Source organism: Papaver somniferum, chromosome 6 (assembly GCF_003573695.1).
Source record: "Papaver somniferum cultivar HN1 chromosome 6, ASM357369v1, whole genome shotgun sequence".
Lineage (NCBI taxonomy): Eukaryota > Viridiplantae > Streptophyta > Magnoliopsida > Ranunculales > Papaveraceae > Papaver > Papaver somniferum.
Window position 1 is genome coordinate 172,538,978 of NC_039363.1, and position 15,913 is coordinate 172,554,890.

The window sequence follows — 15,913 nt, forward strand, 5'->3', positions numbered from 1 at the left end:
AAACGATGAGACGAAGATGTTTGTGACTACTTTTAATCTTTCCTATCGGGGATTAAATCTCGAGCAAATCTTAGAGAAGATAGTACTCAATCACGATAGAAAACAGCAAGATCAGAACACACAACTACAGAGAAAATAGTTGGGTCTGGTTTCACAATCCCAATGAAGTCTTCAAGTCATTAACCTGTAGGGCTTCATGAAAAACTTAAGGTTAAAGGAGAATAGACTCTAGTCGCAACTAGTATCACACAGGAGGTGTGGGGATTAGGTTTCCCAATTGATAGAGTTCTCCTTTATATAGTCTTCAAATCAGGGTTTCCAATCAATGCTACCTTGGTAACAAAGCATTCAATATTCACCGTCAGATGAAAACTTGATTAGACTCAAGCTAATATCTTTCAACCGTTAGATCGAACTTAGCTTGTTATACACAAATGAAAAGTGACTTCATTTAGATATAAGTAACCATACCTAAACATGTACACCTTTGTTGGCTCAACAATAATTAACCGAAGTTATCCATATGAGCACTTTCATATCAACCTCATTCATCTTAACCATAAGTAGTTTAAATGACTCAAATGAAACTAGTTCTAGAGTTGTTCAATTGTTTATATTCTCACAGAATTATATAAGTCACAATTGAAGCAAAATCGATTTTGACTAAATCGAATCAAGTCATCAACATTATAGCCACGGTTTGCAAAATATTGCATTCCTTATTATATAAATGTATTAGTTCATGAACAAATCGATTTTAGAACTTATCTTACTCAGGTATGCATACGGGTACGCATACATAAGTATCCAGACTAAGTTTGGGTTCGCCAGTATGCGAACGGGTACGCATACCTTCCAAAACTCAGCAGAAATTCCCGGACCTGAACCTCACGCCAATAAACGTACCCGTATGCTTACAAGGTTCCCGGATTTTCATTAAACCAACCAAACCAATATGCACACGGGTATGCATACTATGGTTCCCGAACTTGGATTACATATATGCAAGTACACATACTATGCTTATATCCAATTGTTCTAAACTCCATTTCAATCATTGAAACATTCTTGGAAGACGACAATAGCTGTTTCACACAAACTATTATCTTCAAAGCAATTTTCAAGTGATCGAATGATCAATACGAAACATTCCGAGTCTACATCAAATGACTGTCTCACAAAAATCATTGTAAGATGTTACAAAGCGATTTTCACATGATCATCTTTTGACTTTCGTCAAGAATATAAGATGAACTTGGTTAAAGCGAAAGATTACCAACACATATTTCTCGAAATATGTAAGCGTGTTAAACTCAGCTCGAAATATCAAATGTGCATAATTGAAGTCTATATAGCTATACGATTTTTGTCTCAAATAAGAGATAAAGTAGATAGACTGTTGAGTGATAGATGAGTTCAAGTCTCTACATACCTTTTGTTGATGAAGTTCCACAAGCTCCCCTTAGTAGTTCTTCGTCTTCAATCGATGAACGCCGTGAAGTCTAATGTTCAACTACACTTTCTATCCTAATCCGAAACTTAGCTATAAGTAGACTAAAAATCAAGACTTATAGTTTTGGCAACTAAACTTGACAAACAAGCTTGAGATAGCAACGCTTGCGAGTTCGACCGAACAGTGCTCTAACACCTTTACCTTTCCTAGAAAATTGCACCGGATATTAAGAAATGCATGGATTATTTATTTATTTATTAATAATTGGCTTTGGAAAATATTAAATTTACACCGAAATTGTTTTTGAAAGAACGCGCAATTGGGGGATATCAAAACTAATTGGGGGATATGAAATACGTCCCCCAACCAATAGTGTTTGCTAAGGGGTGTTTTTTGGGGAAAAATACTGAAATACCCTTCCTTCAAAATAAAAATAAAAAAACTTCAAATCAATAAACAAAATCATATCCCCATTTCCATTTTCGTCTCTTATTAAATATCTTTTTGGGTTAGGGATTTGAAACCTAAATATTCCCCACTCCCTTTCAAATTCTAAATTTTCCCCACTCCCTTTCAAATTGTCTTCTCCTTCTCTGCCGGCTCCTCAATTTGAAATCGATTTTTTTTAACATTCAGAAGTGATGAATACCATGCCGGAAGTGATGAATACCATGCCAGAAGTGATGAAGACCATGCCGGAAGTGATGAAAAAATTCCAGAAGTGATGAAGACCATGCCGGTATAGATGAAGACCATGCCGGTAGTGATGAAGACTATGCCGGAAGTGATGAAAACCATGCCGGAAGTGATGAAGACCATGCCGGTTGTGATGAAGACCATGTCAGAAATATTTTTTTTACATCGCCGGAAGTGATGAAGATCATGCCGGAAAATGGTGCCGACATGCTTGGTAACCAACATTCAATGCCGTAACTAAGTGCCGACATGCTCGATAGAAATCTATCAATGCCGGTACTCAAGTGAATTTTTTTTTCAAGTTTCTGGATACTTTACATCATGTGCCGGCAAAGAAATTCAAGCAATATACCATGCCGGTAGCTGTACCGGCATGCTCGAGAATTAACTGACTGTGCCGGCAGTGGACTGAAAACCAGAAAAAAATTTCAAAACAGACTGAAATTCAATTTTCTCGTAGAGGCAAACATTTATGAAAATTTCCAACATATGCCGGCATGGTATTCATACTTCTTCTGTGCCGGTACCGAGCTTTTTCAGAGAAAGAAAATGGAGAATTCAAAGAAAAAAACTTCTTTTTATAGTTGAGCTAAAGATTCAGCAGCAATTCTCTTTTCACTATCATCCACCATTTTCAGGAAAAAGACTTCCCTCTCAAATTTTTTTCCCTCCTTCAACTCTCACCTTACCCAAAACTAAATAATACACTAATCATTTATCAAACAATCTTATGATTTTCCTAAGTATAATTAAACACTAAATCCGATTAGTGAGGGGTAGATTAGGAATTAAAAATAATTAGATAAGGGGTGACCCTGATTTGATATTTGGATTCAATTTTTGTCCTTTTCCTCTATCCCCCAATTAGTTTTGATATCCCCAATCGCGTGTTCTTTAGAAATGCTCGGGTATTTTTTTTTCTTTAATATTGGGTAGTACGTATTCTCTAGACTCAATGGTTCTATTGGAATGCCTAGTCCGGTTCCAAAAAAAGTTCCTCACGGCTTCTGTTCAGGTGAAGGTCCAAAGTCCAAACGTATCAAATCGTACCATGTGCAGCCATAAGTGACAAGTTCTCCCCCAAAAAAGCCTTTCATCTTTGCACGCCCAAAATGGCTATACCCAACATAGCTAATGCCGTGTTCCTGTAAGCTAAAACTGGCTAGTCACTCCGTTCCCCGTATCTAAAACCCCTCCTAACTAATTTTAGGGTTTTAAATTGTCCATTTCTTTGTGCTTCTTCTCGTTGGTTACAGCAAGTCCCAAATTCAAAACTAGGTTAGTTGTTGTTAAATTCAAATTCAGGTTCAAGAATTGCTTATCATTTACTGGCGACGAAGGTGTTGGATCAAATAACTCAATTTCAGGTCACTTCTCATCTTCTTCTTTACATTCTCCGTTGTTCTTTTTATTGTGTAGTATCATAGCTAAGTTAAGATTCGTTATTCCTCAGAGTCATGTCCAGTTTCTGTATATGCTCTTTCAATTGGTTAATTGACAATTTGCGCCTGTGTGAAAATAAGTCGAGAAATCAAATACGGAAGCCATCACTTCGATATGCTCCTAAACATAATAGTTATGTGCAGAACTTGATTTTTGCTGGTCCATAGAGTTTCAGTTTATTTGCAAGTAGATGTTTAGGAAATGTGTGAACTATGGGTTAGGTAGTAACATGGTTGGGTCTAGCAAGCAGGTGTCACATTGTTGTTACAGCAGTCTAGCATCTAAAAACTAGTTAACTTGTGCTTTAGATCTGTGTTATAATGATTTCAAGAACAAGTTCACATAAGAAGCCAAGTCATAGAATAAAAGAAACTGCTGTTCACCAGCAGGTGATTTTGGGTAATCTTCTATGTGCATTTGTGGTCTTTAACTCTCTAACTCGTAATATCCTGCTATGGCCACACACTAATCATGTAAAAAAAACAGATAGACTTCAACTGAATATATAGGGAGAAGAAGCTAGTTTTAGCTGGCGTCTCACATAAACAATAAAATAAATCGCATATGTTCTAAAAAATCATAAATTGGTTTCCAATAATTTGCTTCGTGCTATATTCAGGTTCTTTTTGGCCCCATGTTACCACTAGATATGCTTTCGTAGAAACAAGGGTGCTGAATTTTAGGCTGTAGCTGTTTAAATTTTTCAGTTTGCTTCACTTATCTCTTGACAGTAATCAGTGAGCACTTCTTGCTCCAGCTAACCATGTGTTCGGCCACACATAAGCATTCCTTTCCTGTTTCTTCAACAAGCAGACAATAGTATTACTAGTATCTAGATTTGGAAATTAGGTTGTGTTATAATGGCAATGATAGTTATTATCCTTGTAAAAAATAGGAGCTGGGATGATTTCGAGTATCTCACTTCCTGGAATTGTTGTTATGTTATGTTTGGTGTAAGAATAGACCCTTCGGCAAGGGTTGCCATTGGCATGACAGTAAGACTATATCATGTTTCAAACTAATAATCAACACCACATTTCTTTGTATAGTGCAAGTTAGAACTTCCAAACCGTGCTTAGACTGCTTAAGGGAATGAATCCAAAGAATAATGTGCACTAATAGCGTTGCTTTTCCTTGGGTTAAGCTTAAGCACAATGTGCACATGCTGTAGATGCGAATCTCAGCAATGATGTGAACTAGTAACATGCGTCTGATTTAAGGCCCGAGTTCTGAAATATAGTAATAGTTTACTTTTATCATATCTGGTTTGTTAGTGAAATTCAGTTTACACTACGTAGTTCAGCTTACTTGTTATGGAAGACCTGCCATACAGTGGGAGCAGGTTCTCTATCTCTCACAGTCTCACTTTTAACACACCATAAGTTATTCAAAGTGAAACCTTTTACTTGCTGTACTTGTAATATCTTGTATCTATCTCCATCGATCTTATTCTTGTGGTTTACCTATTTCAGGTACAAGATTGGTTTCAAAACAAGTGTCAAGCTGGACCAGATAAAGTTAATAACTCTCCTCTTACTACCCAAATCAAGAGGTTTCTCTCAGCAACTCGTCGTTTTCAGACAGCAAACGTGAAGATTATTCTGACAACTCTCAAGGTTTTCTCTTTTCCTTGTATGGATAAATGATTAATTTGGCATTCCATCTATTGTTTAGCATCATTACCCTTAACCTGCACCCTTTTTTTTTCTGGACATCTCTGTGGTTATGTTTTCGATTCAGCATAGCACATCAACTTGATTATTGTAATGAGAATATTTTCTTTTAGGATTTGCGTTGGTGTCATTTGTCATGTAAAACTCAGTAAGTGTTTAATTAGGATACGAAGTATAACTCAAGATATTGCCTTGTTCACTGCTGAACAAAGACTACAAAGTAGATGGAGATGGAATATTGATGATAGTAACCTCTTAGTCACTTTGGATATAGCTCGTGCCATACAGTTGGGGCAATAATAGGATATGAAAAATGTAGCTTCAAAGGTTTCATGAAAATTACTGTATTTTCCTGAGAAAATTACATTGATCAGTCTGATTCTGGATTTTATAAAGTAGGTGGTTTTTAGGAGGTAGTTAATTGTCCCTTCGGGGACATCCGATAAATAAAGAGGAATTACTTGGTTTCAAATTGATTCTTCCTTATCCTGTAATCTTGCACAATATGCATTTGCTTTTTATAGTTCTTTGTAACATACTCCCCGTGTCCCTCAAAAAGTGGGTCTTTCAGTATTTTCATCGGCAAAAGTGAAAAACTGAAAGAGTCACTTTTTGTGAGACGGAGATAGTATGTTAGTCTTTGCCAAGTCTTTAGCTTAGAGCAGTTGCTTCCATGCCTTCCAAAATCTGCTTAAACATTGTATGCCATCAGCTTCATGTATAATTAGCGAATTTGGAAGACACAGGTGTACTTCCAATATGGTACTTTTGTTTGTAGTTTTGCAAGTAACCTAGCTGATGTGAGTTGGGAAAATAGATAGTTGTTCCTGGTGTAAGTTTATATGCAAAAACGTTAACTAAGGTAAACCTAACCAATCCAGATCTATACTTAGTCTCGAAATTGGCTGACATTCATGATTTCTCTTTAGTCTCTTTTGGTTTAATGTTCCCTCTATTACTATTGAAATCTCTTATGTCGTTCTTTCTTTCTTTCTTTCTTTCATCTTTCTTCTTTTCTTTTTTTCTTTGACATTCAATTGATAATTACTCAGGTGATGTTGTTGAGCTAGAGAGGCTTATATTTCTGAAGTATCTTCTCTTCCAATCCTAGTAGCTGATGCTACACAGGCTTTGAACTGGTCATAAATCACGTATATTGACAGACTTCTTCGGTTAGAAAACCCCATTTTTGGACTAGTGTTTCCTTGCGTTATTCTTTTCCTTAACTTCCTTCATCTTTTGAGCAGCTTGTTCATCAGGATTTTCTTCATTCTTTTAAGGCATCCGTGTCTCATTAACTACTCTATTTTATCGCTATCCAAGTTCCTAATTTAAGATCAAATATGGAAGCCATCACTTCGATATGTGTCACTTCTTAAACATAATAATTATGTGCAGAACTTCATTTTTGCTGGTCCGTAGAGTTTTAGATTTGCGGTGTATTTTTAATTTGCAAGTAGATGTTAAGGAAATGTGTGAACTATGGGTTGGATAATAATATGGCTCGGGCTAGCAAGCAGGTGTCACATTGTTTTTATAGCAGTCGAGCACCCAAAAACTTGCTCTCTCGTACTTTAGATCTGTGTTATAATGATCTCAAGAACAACTTCACAAAAGAAGCTAAGTTATAGAATAATAGAAACTGCTGTTCACCAAGGAGGTAATTTTAGGTAATCTTCTATGTGCATTTGTGGTCTTAAGTCTCTAACTCGTCGTATCCTGCTATGGCCACACTCTAATCATGTAAAAAATACCAGGTCTACTTCAACTGAATATGTAGCGAGAAGAAGTTGTTTTAGTTGGCGTCTCACATAGACAATAAATCACATATGTTCGGAAAATTATAAATCGGTCTCCAATAATTTGCCTCATGCTATGTTCAGGTTCAATTCGGCCCCATGTTGCCACTAGATATGCTTTTGTAGAAGCAAGGGTACTGAATTTTAGGCTGTAGCTGTTTTCTTTTTTCAATTTTCTTCACTTGTCTCTCTCTTGACATCAATCGGTGAACACTTCTTGCTCCAGCTAACCATGTGTTCAGCCACACTAAAGCAATCATTTTCTGTATCTAGAGATTAGGTTGTGCTATAAAGCAATGATAATTTATTATCCTTGTACAAAAACTGGAGCTTGAATGGTTTCGAGTATCTCACTTTCTGGAATTGTTGTTATATTATGCTTGCTTTGAGACTAGAATCTCCCGTAAGGGTTGCCGTTAGCGTGAGAGTAAGACCAAATCATGGTTGAAACTGATAATCAATACTGCATTTCTTTTTTATGGTGCTAGTCAGTAACATTCCCCACAATGCTAGATTTAAGAAAGCCGAAGATATCCCACAGAGATTTAAAAATTCGTGTATACTTAGGTGATTTAGTCATCACCCAACTTCCTATGCAGGATTCCCTCCTTTTTTACTTCAATTCAAAATTTTCTGGTAGAGGGAAATAGTTGCCATTAACTGCTCCATTTGATTATGTTAATTTCAAAAATAATGTTGGTTCTTTCTATTTTTATAGTCCAGAATTTTGTATATGTATAAGGAAGTAAGAACCAAAATCTCTATCTATCAACTTAAACCCCACGAATGTATTAACAGAATACTTTTGTACTTCCAAATTGTGCTTAGACTGCTCCAGGGATTAAATCCAAAGAATATTGTGCACTAATGGTGTTGCTTTTCCTTGGGTTAAGCTTAAGCACCATGTGCACATTCTGTAGATGCGTATTTCAGCAATGATGTGAACTAGTAACGTGTGTCTGGATCAGAATTTGCACTTGTCTTTTTTCTGGTTAAGGCCTGAGTTCTGAAATAGATGCGAATATAGTTAGATTACTTTTGTCATTCTTAAGTTGTTATTGAAATTCAGTTTACACTATGTTATGGAGAACCCGCCATACAATGAGAGCAGATCTTACTTTCAAGTTTCAACACACCATGAATTATTCATAATAAAATCTTTTACTTGTTGTACTTGTAACAGCTTGTATCTATCTCCATCGATCTTATACTTATGGTTTACCTATTTCAGGCACCATATTGGTTTCAAAACAAGTGTCAATCTGGATCACATAAAGTTACTAACTCAAGAGGTTTCTCTCAGAAACTCGTCGTTTTCAAATAGCAAATGTGAAGATTATTCTGACAACTCTGGAGGTTTTCTCTTTTCCTTGTATGGTCAAATGATTAATTTTGCATTCCATCTATTGTTTAGCATCATCATCCTTAACCTGCACTATTTTTAACATCTATGAGGTTATGTTTTCGATTACAGCACATCAACTTCATTATTGTAATGAGAATATTTTCTGTTAGGATTTGCATTGGTGCCATTTATCATGTAAAACTCAGCAAGTCTTTAATTAGGATAAGAAGTAAAACTCAATATGTTACCTTGTTCACTGCAGACAAGTAAACTTAGTTAAGCACTTTTCTGAACAAAGACTATAAAGTAGATAGAGATGGAATATTGATGTATAGTAACCTCTTAGTCAGTTTGGATAAAGCTCAGGTCATACAGTTGGGGCAATCAGAGGATATGAAAACGTCGCTTCAAAGGTTTGATGAAAATTACTGTAATATTTCGAGAAAATTACACTGATCAGTCTGATTCTAGATTTTATAAAGTAGGTGGTTCTTAGGAGGTACTTAGTCATCCCTTAGGGAACATCTGATAAATATAAAGGAATTTCTTAGTCACAAATTTATTCTTCCTTATCCGTAATCTTGCACTATATGCATAATCCTTTTCCAAAGATCGGCTTTTTATAATTCTTTATAGAATACTCCCTCCTTCAACAAAAAGTGGGTCGTTCAGGTTTTCATTGTCTTTCAGTGTATTAAATAGGCAAAAATGAAAGACTCATTTTTTGTGGGATGGAAATAGTATGTTAGACTTTGCTTGCCTTTAGCGTAGAACAATTGCTTCCGTACCTTATAAAATCTGCTGAAACGTTGTATTCCATTAGCTTCTAAACGGTACTTTTGTTTGTAGTGTTGTAATTAACCTAGCTGATGTGAGTAGGGTAATAGATAGTTGGTCGTGTTATAATTTTATATGCCAAGACGTTAACTAAGTTACAACCTAACCAATTCATATTTATACCTCAGGCTCGAAATCGGCTGACGTTCATGATTTCTCTTTAGTCTCTTCTGGTTTACTGATCCCTTTATTTCTATTAAAATCTCTTGTGTAGTTCTTTCTGTTTTTCTTCCCTTTTCTCTTTGACATACGATTGATAACTACTGAGGTGGTGGTGTTGAGCAGAGAGGCTTATATTTCTGGAGTACCTTCTCTTTCAATCCTAGTAGCTGTGCTAGACAGGCTTTGAGCTGGTCATAAACCACGCATATTGACAGTCTTTTTCGGTTAGAGAACCCCACTTTGTTATCTTTTTCTTAGTTTCCTTCTTCATCTTTTGAGCAGTTTGTTCTTCAGGATTTTCTTCAGTCTTTAAGGCATCCGTGTCTCATTGACTACTCTATTCTATCGCTATCCTCCGTAGTTTCTCACTGTCGGTCTCCCGTGATAAGAAAAGAAGTGTAATTCCGCATTCAGGATATGGAGGGCAATTCTAAGCAAATTGAGGATGAGGAGGAAGAAGAGGAATACGTGTTACTTGATCTTGAAGCTGTTTATGAACAAGTAAACATCCCGCCTAATGCACCTTATGATCTATCTGGTTTGGATACTTTGAATCCAGTTTTGGAATTAGGCGACAATTTGAAGCTGATAGGAATATACGAGGAAACTATTGGTACATGCCTCGTGTTCTCAGAAAAAGATGGTGGTCCTGTGGTGCACGAGGAGACGGGACCCTCAGATCAAAACCTTTTCAAAGGAGCTTGCATTGTTGATCCAAATCAAACTTCAGCTAAGCAAGTAAAACCTGTTGCCAGCCTTCAGAAAATTCTCAAGTTTAGATTGCCATCTGAAGAAGATTGACTAGAAAACTCTGGTAGTAATTTTATTTTTTGTCTACATTTTAATGAAAATTAAAAATTGTGCATTCTTGCACCAAAGTCTAAAGCCGCCCCAAGTGGGAGTTTAAATATATATTCTTACTTATCCCCCGACAGCCACCACTAGTGAAGTTTGCATTTACATATAAAAAATGGGAAATGCTATTCAGAGCACTAAAACAGCACTCTACTTACAGCTCAAAGCATCTCAACCATACATCTCTCAAATGAATAACCTTTTTATACAAAAATAGAGCTCTAAGTGCACTGCTCAAATGGTTAATAGAGCTCTAAATGGAGTGCTGAATAACATTTTCGATAAAAAATTAGCTACATGTTACAATACTCTCCTTTCTGAGTACTCTCTGCACTGCTCACTGGTCTATACTTTCCGCCTAATTTAGTTCTTACTTCATACCCCACCCCTTTCTTCCTGGAGCTTTATTCTCTAGGATTTCGTACTAACCATTTTATTATAGAATATATTATACTGCTTTACTTATTTTTATGGCGGAGATAATCTCCTCGTTACAATAATTATGACAGGAAATATTCTCCTTAATAATAATAAGTAAAGCAGTATAATATATTCTCTAATATATTTTGTGTTTCGAACAAAAACAATCCATTTTTTCCGGAAAACAATCCATCTTTATTGGAAGGGTAAGTAAAGTTATGAAGTTGGATGTTCAGAGGTACAAAATGCTCAAACAAAGTTCCAACTTCCAAGTAAAGAAAAAAAGAATTACTTGATTGATACGTGTCATCAGATAGATCTGAAGGGGAGATCTCTGGAGTATACAAGTTCTCAAGTATTACTCTTCATAAATATGATGATAAAGATTATGACAACCACCCGGATAATAACTTCAACAGTCCTATTCTTCTTCATTCTCTTTGTGGGTTCGTCCATTTATTATCTCCAAATCGACATAGTAAGTTACTACATCTCTTTCTCTTGTTTCTGCCACTTTGTTAATTTCTCTTCTGTTTAATACTTCTTCATCCGATCATTAAGATTTACTTTTGAACCTCGTCGAGTCGTCTTAGTTTGAAAGTTCGCGATCTTATTCACTCATGTTTATCTGTACAGTCCTGAGATTCCTCAGGATAAAACAAAGTATACCATCTGAATCATCCTCGGGGATGATAACCACTATGATGGCTAAGTTCTTCGTTGATTTTAACTTGTCGACCATATAGGACCCAGATCATGTAGCAACAATATATTAGTAATTGATAATTTGGTTCCATGTCCCATCTTGTCAATAGTCCGAGCTCCAAAGCTGTCAAGCACTGTTGCGTCCGCTCCAAACCCTATACTGTTGAGTAAGTTTTTGGACGTCAGATTTGACCGGATTTTCCTTATCCCATCAAACACTGCTCATACTGAGTATCCGACTAATAGAGAAACATTCGGGATAAGTGAACTTTTTAGTTCGTCTTTAATTGATCTAGAGAGTTGTGGAAGAGGGTAGAAATCATATAGTTTTGGGTTCATTTCTGTTTTTCTTTTTCTTTAAAAGGTCATTCCTGTACTTGCTAGTTCGGTTCCAATGCCACAATGGTTGCTCTTTGGAGTTTCCTTATTTTTTCTTTTCCTATTATTATTAAGCACCGGCTGGACATATAAACGTTGGCAGAAGATAAACTCATAAATTAATCTAAACTAAGACCGGTTTGGACTTTTTAGTTTATGATTTCTTGAATTTCTTTAAACTTAACGATGGTACTAAAAAGTATTAGATAACATTGTATTTAAGCAATAGTGGATATTGATGTTATCATAATACACGTTGGTAAAATCATTCAGTGGTGATGATATCAGTGACTTAAGTTCAGAAATCATTATTAGAAATTCATAAGTTGGAAAGTTTTCAAAAGTATTTGTAAAAATAATAGTGCCGTGAAAACATAGATAACGTTTTTTAATTTTAAAAACCCCAAAACAAATTTTGGCAGAAATTCATAAGTTAAAAAACTACCACTGATAATAATTGTAATAGGAATAGTGACCGTGATTATTTCATTTTTCTTAGAAATAGACATGTTATAGGTAGATCTTGTGTTATGGATGCAAAATATTCATGGATCCGGAAAGGAAAATAATCCAAAATTTTCTTGCATCCATGCATAGTGTTCATCAGTTTATATATAAAAAATACCAAGCATACGTCGCATCAAAAAACGGGCGGAATTTGGTTTCTTTCTCTTTTTTCTTTTTAATTTATTTTTTAATTTTTGTTTGAGACTTTTTTGGCTTTGAAAGAAACATGTTATAGCTACAAATGTAATGCGAACTAGCTATTAGTTTTCTATTACATTGAAAGTTTATATTATTGGTTTTATTTTATTTTATCTTTTGTAAATAATGTAGAATTATTTAAAGAATTCACACTCTGTTGGGTGTTGGCTCTGCCTGAAACAAGAAAATTGTTTAATCAGGAGGATAGGGGGTGGAGCCAAATTTCTTTTGTACAAAAAATGCCTACTACCTTGAGCCAAATATGCATTCCGTAGGCTGACGCCTGCGCGATTAATTTCTCTAAATGTGTGGATCACTTTCATGACAATCTAATCTAAAGTTTTTTCGAAAAATAAAACAAATTCGTTAACATGTTCAAGTGACATTTTATTTAGCAGACTATTATATCTTCAGTAAAAATGGTAAAAAGTTACTTCATTGATATTGAAAATGGTTGTTAATATCATTTGAGAAGATACTATATTTTTGTTACTAATCCTTGTATATCTCAGTGTTTTATATCAATCCTTGCAGTCTATACTCACAAGTAATTTCAGCACTAAGGAAGGAGGAGTAACCTCAAAAAACACACGGAGAATAGAAACCCCCCCAGTAAACTGCACTTTTGGAGACCTGACTCTAACCTGTCCTTTAAGTAATTCAGAGACACAAATCTCGTCAACTAATAACTCATCAACCGAAGTATGCCCTGAATATTTTCGATGGATACATGAAGATCTATCGCCGTGGAGAAAGACTGGGATCTCGAACGACATGATAATGCGTGCAAGGAGAACAGCACACTTCAGATTAACAATTGTTGATGGTAAAGCGTATCTGGAGACTTATGGGAAGGCTTATCAATCAAGAGATACATTGAACCTCTGGGGAATATTACAACTTATGAGTAGGTACCCTGGTAGGTTGCCGGATTTGGATTTGTTGTTCGACTGCAATGACCCTCCAGTCATCAAATCTAGCTTATATATGCAACCCAAAACCACTGTTCCGCCGCCAGTACTCTTTGGTTATTGCTCAGACGACTCGCATTTGGATATCGTCTTCCCGGACTGGTCTTTCTGGGGTTGGTATTGTTCTTTATCTTCTCCTTATAGTCTATTATTCTAGTAATCTACATCAACTATATCTGTCTGAAAAGGTATTTGAGCCTCAGTCACCTAAACCAGAAGGGTCAAAGCAAAACTAGCATAAAGCATATATATGTAGTCACGGCCTCTCTTGGTATCCAACAAATTTTCACAAAGCTGAGCGCCGATCCCTTTGCCTAGCGTCTAGGGTGCCGGACAAAAAAGATTTAAATAAAAAACTGTGCACATCTTGGCACCTAGGACGCTTCATTTCCTAGGCACCCCTTGGGCGACTCATGCGCCTAGAGCACCTAAGATGCCTTTCACAACATAGGTTGCCTCGTAAACCATAATTCTCTGCAATAAATCAACAATTTATAGGTCATTTGCAATAAATCAAAAATGAGGGAAACCACTAAGAATATGGGACATTTCACAGCTGCGAATTTTTCCTCCATACAAAGCAAGACCGGCAAATCATAGAATTGTTTTGCTGGAACTTAGGAACATCTTTAGATCTTTAGAGAATGGTTGAAATGCACATATTATTTTGCCAAGTATAGAATCTTTAAAAGGTGTTGTGCTAGTAGAATGAGCATACTAATATTTGTTTTAGTGGTTCATGTGTCAGATGTCAAGCTTAAAGATAACTTGGCATGTAAGTTTTCATCTGTAATCATTTTCATAATAGGGAAAATTTCTGTAACATCATTTCTTTACAGGCCTGAGATCAATATAAAACCGTGGGATACACTATTAGAAGAGATGAAAGAGGAAAACAGGAAGACAAAATGGACTGAAAGGGAACCTTATGCCTATTGGAAAGGAAACCCTGATGTAGGTAAAACAAGAAAGGACCTCCTCAAATGCAATGTCTCAGATGATCAAGATTGGGGTGCTCGACTTTATGAACAGGTAGTTACTACGTGCACAATAACATTGCACCAACAATTAATTATTAGTATAAAATAACACCATAAATGTACTACAGAATTGTGTTAGCAGCTAACAATTAATTGCATCTTCAGGATTGGGGCCGTGAGTCTCAAAATGGATTCCAGCAGTCCAATTTAGCGAATCAGTGCACTCACAGGTTATACAAAATATATCAAAAGCTTTTGGTATTATGGAACTAACTAAGGTTTCTCACTTTCTTGCCAATGTTGTTATCAGATACAAGGTATATATTGAAGGATGGGCTTGGTCTGTCAGCCAAAAGTACATTTTAGCTTGTGATTCTCTTACATTGCTTGTTAAGCCCCGGTTCTATGATTTCTTCACGAGAGGGTTGAAGCCTTTGAAACACTATTGGCCTATTAAGAACAATGACAAATGCAGATCGATCAAGTTCGCTGTTGATTGGGGAAACACACACGAACAGAAGGTGAACGTCTTTCTAATCTTACTTTATCTGAATTTACACAAAAGGCTTCTACATGTGAACAAAATAAAATTATTATGCAAATATTTTTATTTTTTTGAAACATGATTATGCAATACATATATACCTATAACCATACAAGAATAGTTCAATACAAGCAATAAAGCTTTAACTAATGCCCATTTCTACATCCAGTATATGGTGGACTCATCGTCATACTATCCATATCTAACTAACCTTTGTAATAATTATTACTGTAACAGGTTCAGGACATTGGGAAGGCTTCCAGTGACTTCATCCAGGAATATCTAAAGATGGAATATATTTATGATTATATGTTTCATCTCTTAAACGAATATGCTAAGTTATTGACATATAAACCAACAATACCTCCAAATGCCGTAGAGTTTTGTTCCGCGACCATGGCTTGTCCACATGCAGATGGAGTTGAGAAAAGCTACATGATGGAAACCATCGTAAGGAAACCTAGTGATAGTGGGCCATGCACCATGCCTCCTCCATTTGATCCTCCATCTTTTCACTCTCTACTTAAAGAAAAGGAACAATCTATTAAAACTGTGGAGACATGGGAGAATGAATTTTGGAGTAACCAACCTAGGTAAATTTTTGAAGTTTTTATAATTTTGTTAATTTTAGGTTCAAAAGAAGTTCTTTTTTATTTTCACTGAAACAATATCAGATGAAATTCTGTAATTTTTTGATGGGAATATAGTGTAATTAAGATGAAAAAAGTACTATACGAAGCGCGTATGATGAAACCTACATTCTCTTACCGCATCTCCCACTGGCAATCTCATATGTTTGTGGAACCTTAGGTTTCATGACGACTGGGCTTCAAATTATGATGCAAAACGGAAGCGTGCAGCACTACGGGGAAAACATACTTTGACAACCCCACAAGTGTCGTAGTAGACCTACCACGACTCTATTCTATGGATCATGGGTGTGGGGT

The 15,913-nt window shown here is 35.9% G+C and overlaps 1 protein-coding gene and 1 long non-coding RNA gene across 3 annotated transcripts; both read left to right on the forward strand.

Annotated features, from left to right (window-relative positions):
- The first annotated feature begins 3,279 nt into the window (after positions 1 to 3,279).
- LOC113290139 lies at positions 3,280 to 10,293 on the forward strand. The gene is made up of 3 exons (XR_003331434.1): positions 3,280 to 3,516; positions 5,065 to 5,208; positions 8,296 to 10,293. It is a non-coding gene; the product is annotated as an uncharacterized LOC113290139 (long non-coding RNA).
- A 548-nt stretch (positions 10,294 to 10,841) lies between these two features.
- Positions 10,842 to 15,687, forward strand: LOC113290140 (O-glucosyltransferase rumi-like). 2 transcript variants are annotated; one of them, XM_026539673.1, is made up of 6 exons: positions 10,842 to 11,161; positions 13,006 to 13,559; positions 14,282 to 14,474; positions 14,588 to 14,652; positions 14,733 to 14,943; positions 15,204 to 15,687. In XM_026539673.1, the coding sequence occupies exons 1-6, from the start codon at positions 11,057 to 11,059 to the stop codon at positions 15,561 to 15,563; spliced, it is 1,488 nt and encodes a 495-aa protein (XP_026395458.1). In that variant the 5' UTR covers positions 10,842 to 11,056; the 3' UTR covers positions 15,564 to 15,687. The 2 variants fall into 2 exon arrangements, with proteins under 2 accessions (XP_026395458.1, XP_026395460.1); XM_026539675.1 differs by having other exon boundaries at positions 11,045 to 11,161; positions 12,984 to 13,559.
- The last annotated feature ends 226 nt before the right edge of the window (positions 15,688 to 15,913 follow it).

Coding starts and splice junctions, on each gene's coding strand:
- LOC113290140 (XM_026539673.1), top strand. CDS start 11,057: ATGATGATAAAGATTATGACAACCACCCGGATAATAACTTCAACAGTC. Junction 13,560..14,281: donor GACTGGTCTTTCTGGGGTTG/GTATTGTTCTTT, acceptor ATTTCTTTACAG/GCCTGAGATCAATATAAAAC. Junction 14,475..14,587: donor GTGCTCGACTTTATGAACAG/GTAGTTACTACG, acceptor TTGCATCTTCAG/GATTGGGGCCGTGAGTCTCA.